The 8,699-nt window shown below is 48.7% G+C and overlaps 1 protein-coding gene across 3 annotated transcripts in view; it reads left to right on the forward strand.

Moving 5' to 3' along the window:
* Nucleotides 1–8,699, forward strand: part of LOC133527141 (tyrosine-protein phosphatase non-receptor type 9-like) — a 107,306-nt gene that overhangs the window by 94,858 nt on the left and 3,749 nt on the right. For 2 of the 3 annotated variants that reach the window (XM_061864030.1, XM_061864029.1), the window contains exons 9-14: nucleotides 1,279–1,465; nucleotides 2,484–2,647; nucleotides 4,377–4,606; nucleotides 4,825–4,979; nucleotides 5,233–5,309; nucleotides 5,461–5,831. In XM_061864030.1, coding sequence (XP_061720014.1) covers nucleotides 1,279–1,465; nucleotides 2,484–2,647; nucleotides 4,377–4,606; nucleotides 4,825–4,979; nucleotides 5,233–5,309; nucleotides 5,461–5,798 — 1,151 coding nt within the window. In that variant the 3' untranslated portion in view covers nucleotides 5,799–5,831. Of the gene's footprint in view, nucleotides 1–1,278; nucleotides 1,466–2,483; nucleotides 2,648–4,376; nucleotides 4,607–4,824; nucleotides 4,980–5,232; nucleotides 5,310–5,460; nucleotides 5,832–8,699 lie in introns of those variants that run through there. The other variant, XM_061864031.1, reaches the window with a different exon arrangement.

Genomic DNA, 8,699 nt, shown 5'->3' on the forward strand with positions numbered 1-8,699 from the left:
TCAATACCGCAGGACACTATTGTTATTATACAATGACATATATGTGTCCGGAAAGTCCGTTTAAAGCTTAGTAATCCTCGATATGAGTACTGGAGCTGGGCAAAAGGATTAGGTTAAATAAAATATATCTTATGCGGCAGGTAATAGTCCGCAATATTACCTGATGTACGGCTGAGCTAGCAGTTAGCCAGGGTATTAGTTTGAATAGGCTGGGTCGACTGCGGCCAGTAGTGATCGGAATAACTAACATAACACGTGTGGCACGTGTTTCTATTTATATTCGTTTGTTTTTGCAAGCTCTTTTTTAACTTGCACTAGTATGTATTTCCATAAAAAAATTAAACTGGCTTGCGTCCAGTTGAGCTGATATACCTATGTTATTTTGTTTGTTTCTGACGTTTAGGATTTATAATCGAAACTGCCGCCACAATTTTAGATGACATTCTTGTATATATTACAAAGAAATTAACCAAGCTGAGTTAAACACAAAACTTGATGACTTGAGTTGTTTTTTTAAAGGCGGTATTCCACCAGTGTGCGGCACTGTACGACAGAAGCATATTCAGTACAAGAAAGCATGTGTCGCACATGAATCCCGCCTTTACATTTATAAATAGATTATATACCTTTAACCTTTATTACTCGTAAGGGCGCTGGAAAATTCTATAAAGCATTGAAGCATAGGTTCTTTTGTTGAACACTTGTTTATTTTCTGTTTTGTTACTCCAGGCGAGGGATATTATTAGCTCTTAAAGTTTTAATAACGCTATAGTTTTCTGAGTAGGTTTAAGTGACAGGTGTTTTTTTTTCAGTGGAACCTCTAATTGTTCTATTTTCTGCGGAAGCTTAATCACGGTAGGATGATGAGGGGGTATGTCATCGGAATGAGTAATTATTCTTAGTAACTACTACCTCACTTATTTCTGATATTTTTTCGCATCATTTTGTGGTAATTTAATATGGTTTAGTTGATATTATTTTATTATGTTGCTATTACGTTATGTTTTCTTTTGTTTACACAAAGTGTTACCGCTGTAAACGTGAATGCAATTGATACTGAACAGTCGAGTTATCATAGGTTATAAGTGGGTATTTTCAATGTTAATATAGTAACCGCGGGCGGTCTTACCGGCTCTATCTAAGTTTGTCATGTTTGTGTTTACAATCAAGAGCTTTGTTCGAATAACACAGATCAACAACTTCTTCTAGAATCAGCAATACAAAATAAAATTTAGAGGAAACATACAGCTGTACAAAGTATTCGTTGTTTGTTGTAAGCGCGCGGTACGTGGTCATCGGGTGAGGCATCGCCGGGGTTGTCGGACGAGGAGTGCGGCGGCGGCGGCGTGGGCGAGTCGGCGGCGGCGCTGCTGGCGCGGGTGCGCGCGCTCGGCCGCCGCGGCCTGCACGCCGAGTACGAGGAGATCCGCGCCAGGGCTCCTCCCGGCACCTTCCACCACGCCAAGTGAGTTTACCATCCTTTTTAACTTTGCTACAGCGACCATTCTGATCTGTTAATTTAATAAAAATATTGCTACTTGCACTACATTGAAATAGAACCTACCTACCAAATTACAAAAATAATTGTGCATTTTTTTTCTAAACTAACAACCCCAGTCGTGCACAAATCATTTTGACGTCACTTCGTAACACCCTGTTGTTTATGCCACTAAGGAGGCGAAAATATTTTTTTTTTGTTTTTTAATCTGGTTAATGCAGATAACTAACGTAACAGTGATCTTAGACTGCACAAAAGTACCTACCCTTGTCAAGTGACAGAGAAAATTATTTCTATTGTGATCCTTTTATACTACGAGTATTATGTATTCTATGCTCACGCCAATTCAATTATTACCGCAATATGCTTTAGTGATCGGACGATAATGGAACTAATAGTATTAATCGAGCCTTGCCGCGTAAGATAATGTTTATTCATCACTAATAAACAACGCAGAAGGTATCCGTTTCATGGAATTACCGGATTCATAGCAACATCAAGGGCGGATTAGTATAAACAAAAGTGCAGTATATTTATGAGTATGTAATAGAGTACTTACTTCTAAAACAGAATAGAAACTTGCCTAATCAATAAATGTAGGTACTTAAACTTGACCTTGTCTGGAAAGATATTGAAAACATAAAATTTATTATGATTATTTTACATATTAAAAATATATGTTCAATCACGCCAGCGATGAAGGTTTCATATTTAGTGTTATTTCGTCATACTATCTTACTACTACTGCCCGAATGAGAAAATTACAACTTTTGCGGGCCAAGAAAACCTTTCAAGTAGATAACCCAGTTTTGGAGTTCTCTATTTATAGATTCGCAGTTCTGGTAGGTAATTAAGTACAGTTTTCAGATAACATAGTCTTAGTCCTGAGTCTCAGGATTGTTAACTAGTGCAATTTATTAAAAATAAAACCCGCATTATTCTCTCAAAATAGCCAACATTTAAAACCGTTATACCTGATATCCAGATTGCCGAGTAACCTAGCCAAGAACCGCTACACAGACGTGCTGTGCTTCGACCACTCGCGCGTGCTGCTCTCCCAGACCGACCCCGACGACCCTACCACAGATTATATCAATGCCAATTACGTCGACGGGTACAAGCAGAAGAATGCCTTCATATGTACACAGGGTAAGTTGATATTACATATACTTAATTATTGATTGAATGATTGACCAGGCCCGCTAAGAAACAGTATCTAATTGTAACGTTTGTTGAAGAAAGTGACGTCGGAAGGCATTTGATTTATAAGGATCCGGAACATCTCTGTCTTTTTCTTTATCTCCGAGACTCGGACAATGTAAATTTTTGGCAACCTTCGCAATCGAAATATAGTTGTATAGTAACCGTATTTGCTAAGTTTGACTTTACAAGACGAATCAGCACTTACTTTGTCATTCCATCAACGATATGTTCTTGGAACCCTGGAACAGTAGCGTTTTGGCAGGAGACGGTGCTGTTGGCGCGCTGCCATCGGCTGCGTTCGGTCAGCGGTGATTGATGCCCGGTTTATCGCCACTGAGCAAATTTCGCGCTTCAACTGTTCGGGAAATTAAATTTCCACGAATTTCTGAGTCTTAGAATAGGTGAATACTGGTACTTCCACCGGTAAGCTACGTCAACGGATGAACGGAGCAGGAAATTTCATCGGTAATGAAACAATTATTTGGTTCATATGAATTTTCCACGCGGTTATTTTCGGTCTCGACGGTAGATATGCTACTTAACGCTCTTCTTTGGTATTATGAGATGCGGGAGAGTAAAAATCATTTGTAATAGGTACTGTATAAGAGACCCATTTATCATTCCTTTAATATAAAATAATAATTTTAGCATTACTCGTCTTGAATGCTCTGAACGTTTATTAAATGAAAGCGACTGATATTCTGATGGTATTTAATGAAGAGTTAAGTAGGTACGTACCTAACATTGTACAACTTAGAGTACCTATAATTCGCAGTCGTACTTAGTCATAAAGACGTAATAAATGCCTCCAGTGCCTGTAATGTCTACCGTTAATAGTTTTCCAATAGCCGTAACGGCGCCTACTAACAAGAGTGACGTACGCAAATGATCCGCGGTAAACATACCCATTATGTTACAAGTTGCCTAAATACACACTCGTTTTGATTATACGGGTGAACTTGTGTGTTTTACTTAATTGAATATGTGTAAATACGAGTAAGTTCAATTTGCGAAATATCGCGCTTATGTGTCAAATTAAATTCTTCTTTACATATTATATACATTATAACTTTTCCTTGGGATCATCCATTAATTACGACCCATGTTTAGCGTGAAGGAGGGGGTCGAAATGTGACATGTGACAACAGGGAGGGGGTAAGCACAAACTTTGTGACGTCACTTTAACTTTATCTCTAACCGAAAATTGTTTCGATTTTCTTTATTCGCTCTGCAGTTAAATAATTACTTTTTGTAATGACAATCGTTTGTTATGTACATATATGATTTTTATTCCTGGTCTGTTTCGTGTTATATTTTTTTTTTACATTGCTTTTATTGAAAATATTTTGTATTTAAATAATAATACCTAATCCAAATTGTAATTTCGTAGAAACCAAAGTTGCTAAAAATGTGAAGTCACAAAAGGGGGATGCGTTTGCCAAATGTGACTAGCTGTGACAAGGAGGGGTGAAAAAATATCTTTAAATTTGTGTGACGTGATTTATGGATGATCCCTATTTATTTGCATATTGAAGTTGAAGTTGTTGTCTCTTCTGCAGTCCACACTTAGCACTGGCGAGTAATATTCACCATATTGTACGGACATAGACATTCTAAAAATTATGTATGTCTTTGATTTAACCCGTGTTTTGACTTAATATTATTTTGTTTTCAGGACCCCTCCCCAAAACGTTTGGCGACTTCTGGCGCATGGTGTGGGAGCAAGGCACGCTCGTGATCGTGATGACGACGCGCGCCGTGGAGCGCGGCCGCGTCAAGTGCGGCCAGTACTTCCCTGTCGCCGTCGACACTCGAGCGGTACATGGCGGCTTCGCAGTTACTGCTGAGGCCATTGAGCAGGAGGATGATTATACTGTGACGCATCTAGTGCTCACCGATCTGAGGGTGAGTTGGCTATGATGTACAGTCGACCTTATTGTTAGTGTCTTAGAGGCGTGTAAATATATTTTTGTGACGTTGGCTTGTAAAGACGTTTGAGAATTCGACTGTATGTTGTGTGCTTGGTGTCTTCGTGACGTTCTCACCAACTGTGTATATGTATGATAGAATAGTTCGCTAGAAGCTAATGTCTATGGTATATGGTATGGCTAATGTATCTGCAGACGGAGCAATCGCGGCGCGTGTGGCACGGGCAGTACACGCGGTGGCCGGACTACGGCGTGCCGGGCGGCGCGGGCGGCGCCGGCGGCGGCCGCGCCGCGCCCGTGCTGCGCTTCCTGCAGCTGGTGCGCCGGGCCCAAGCTCGAGCGCTTGCCGAGTGAGTATATTGTCGTGTACCTGCTCTTAGTTTGTTGTTTGAGGGGCGGCATGATTCGTGACCATGCGCTGTCTTACGTTATTTGACCGGTTAAAATTCAGTACGTAGGATCGAAGCTAAGCTGCGATTCACTTCTTTTGGTTTGCAACTAGGGGTACCTTTATAGTAAAAAAGCATAGAAGCTATCGAATGAGCTATTTGAAAAGAGAGGGATGATAAGGGTCTTTATTAAATTTATTTATTTATATTTCAGACTTGGAGATGCATGGGCGGGACACAGTAGAGGGCCGCCCATAGTGGTGCATTGTTCTGCTGGCATTGGTCGCACGGGTATGTGTTTTTTTTTAGGTGTGATAAGTATATCATGTCGCGAGTCACTATTAATGAATTTTTATAAACGGAATCGAAACTAACTGAACATTATACTTTACAGTACATATGGTACTACTTTCCCGCACGGATTATGGATGTTATGTTACAGGCACGTTCCTAACACTGGACATCTGCGCGATGCGGCTGGCGACGGAGCGCACGGTGGACGTGCGCGGCACGGTGGAGCGCGTGCGCGCGCAGCGGGCGCACTCCATACAGATGCCCGACCAGTACGTGTTCTGCCACCTCGCCGTGCTGGAGTACGCGGTTAGTATATACTACAGGAACATGCTCGACGCTAGACATGTGAGCTATGCGACCGGCGACGGAGCGCACGGTGGACGTGCGCGGCACGGTGGAGCGCGTGCGCGCGCAGCGGGCGCACTCCATACAGATGCCCGACCAGTACGTGTTCTGCCACCTCGCCGTGCTGGAGTACGCGGTTAGTATATACTACAGGAACATGCTCGACGCTAGACATGTGAGCTATGCGACCGGCGACGGAGCGCACGGTGGACGTGCGCGGCACGGTGGAGCGCGTGCGCGCGCAGCGGGCGCACTCCATACAGATGCCCGACCAGTACGTGTTCTGCCACCTCGCCGTGCTGGAGTACGCGGTTAGTATATACTACAGGAACATGCTCGACGCTAGACATGTGAGCTATGCGACCGGCGACGGAGCGCACGGTGGACGTGCGCGGCACGGTGGAGCGCGTGCGCGCGCAGCGGGCGCACTCCATACAGATGCCCGACCAGTACGTGTTCTGCCACCTCGCCGTGCTGGAGTACGCGGTTAGTATATACTACAGGAACATGCTCGACGCTAGACATGTGAGCTATGCGACCGGCGACGGAGCGCACGGTGGACGTGCGCGGCACGGTGGAGCGCGTGCGCGCGCAGCGGGCGCACTCCATACAGATGCCCGACCAGTACGTGTTCTGCCACCTCGCCGTGCTGGAGTACGCGGTTAGTATATACTACAGGAACATGCTCGACGCTAGACATGTGAGCCATGCGACCGGCGACGGAGCGCACGGTGGACGTGCGCGGCACGGTGGAGCGCGTGCGCGCGCAGCGGGCGCACTCCATACAGATGCCCGACCAGTACGTGTTCTGCCACCTCGCCGTGCTGGAGTACGCGGTTAGTATATACTACAGGAACATGCTCGACGCTAGACATGTGAGCCATGCGACCGGCGACGGAGCGCACGGTGGACGTGCGCGGCACGGTGGAGCGCGTGCGCGCGCAGCGGGCGCACTCCATACAGATGCCCGACCAGTACGTGTTCTGCCACCTCGCCGTGCTGGAGTACGCGGTTAGTATATACTACAGGAACATGCTCGACGCTAGACATGTGAGCTATGCGACCGGCGACGGAGCGCACGGTGGACGTGCGCGGCACGGTGGAGCGCGTGCGCGCGCAGCGGGCGCACTCCATACAGATGCCCGACCAGTACGTGTTCTGCCACCTCGCCGTGCTGGAGTACGCGGTTAGTATATACTACAGGAACATGCTCGACGCTAGACATGTGAGCTATGCGACCGGCGACGGAGCGCACGGTGGACGTGCGCGGCACGGTGGAGCGCGTGCGCGCGCAGCGGGCGCACTCCATACAGATGCCCGACCAGTACGTGTTCTGCCACCTCGCCGTGCTGGAGTACGCGGTTAGTATATACTACAGGAACATGCTCGACGCTAGACATGTGAGCCATGCGACCGGCGACGGAGCGCACGGTGGACGTGCGCGGCACGGTGGAGCGCGTGCGCGCGCAGCGGGCGCACTCCATACAGATGCCCGACCAGTACGTGTTCTGCCACCTCGCCGTGCTGGAGTACGCGGTTAGTATATACTACAGGAACATGCTCGACGCTAGACATGTGAGCCATGCGACCGGCGACGGAGCGCACGGTGGACGTGCGCGGCACGGTGGAGCGCGTGCGCGCGCAGCGGGCGCACTCCATACAGATGCCCGACCAGTACGTGTTCTGCCACCTCGCCGTGCTGGAGTACGCGGTTAGTATATACTACAGGAACATGCTCGACGCTAGACATGTGAGCCATGCGACCGGCGACGGAGCGCACGGTGGACGTGCGCGGCACGGTGGAGCGCGTGCGCGCGCAGCGGGCGCACTCCATACAGATGCCCGACCAGTACGTGTTCTGCCACCTCGCCGTGCTGGAGTACGCGGTTAGTATATACTACAGGAACATGCTCGACGCTAGACATGTGAGCTATGCGACCGGCGACGGAGCGCACGGTGGACGTGCGCGGCACGGTGGAGCGCGTGCGCGCGCAGCGGGCGCACTCCATACAGATGCCCGACCAGTACGTGTTCTGCCACCTCGCCGTGCTGGAGTACGCGGTTAGTATATACTACAGGAACATGCTCGACGCTAGACATGTGAGCCATGCGACCGGCGACGGAGCGCACGGTGGACGTGCGCGGCACGGTGGAGCGCGTGCGCGCGCAGCGGGCGCACTCCATACAGATGCCCGACCAGTACGTGTTCTGCCACCTCGCCGTGCTGGAGTACGCGGTTAGTATATACTACAGGAACATGCTCGACGCTAGACATGTGAGCCATGCGACCGGCGACGGAGCGCACGGTGGACGTGCGCGGCACGGTGGAGCGCGTGCGCGCGCAGCGGGCGCACTCCATACAGATGCCCGACCAGTACGTGTTCTGCCACCTCGCCGTGCTGGAGTACGCGGTTAGTATATACTACAGGAACATGCTCGACGCTAGACATGTGAGCCATGCGACCGGCGACGGAGCGCACGGTGGACGTGCGCGGCACGGTGGAGCGCGTGCGCGCGCAGCGGGCGCACTCCATACAGATGCCCGACCAGTACGTGTTCTGCCACCTCGCCGTGCTGGAGTACGCGGTTAGTATATACTACAGGAACATGCTCGACGCTAGACATGTGAGCCATGCGACCGGCGACGGAGCGCACGGTGGACGTGCGCGGCACGGTGGAGCGCGTGCGCGCGCAGCGGGCGCACTCCATACAGATGCCCGACCAGTACGTGTTCTGCCACCTCGCCGTGCTGGAGTACGCGGTTAGTATATACTACAGGAACATGCTCGACGCTAGACATGTGAGCCATGCGACCGGCGACGGAGCGCACGGTGGACGTGCGCGGCACGGTGGAGCGCGTGCGCGCGCAGCGGGCGCACTCCATACAGATGCCCGACCAGTACGTGTTCTGCCACCTGGCCGTGCTGGAGTACGCGGTTAGTATATACTTAGCCTTAGCTTAACTTATTCTTATGTATACTTAGCCTTAGCTTAACTTATTCTTTTTTTAAGTACTCGTACCACAGGTTGTCTTATTTTTTC

The sequence above is a fragment of the Cydia pomonella genome, chromosome 17, assembly GCF_033807575.1.
Source record: "Cydia pomonella isolate Wapato2018A chromosome 17, ilCydPomo1, whole genome shotgun sequence".
Taxonomy (NCBI): Eukaryota; Metazoa; Arthropoda; class Insecta; order Lepidoptera; family Tortricidae; genus Cydia; species Cydia pomonella.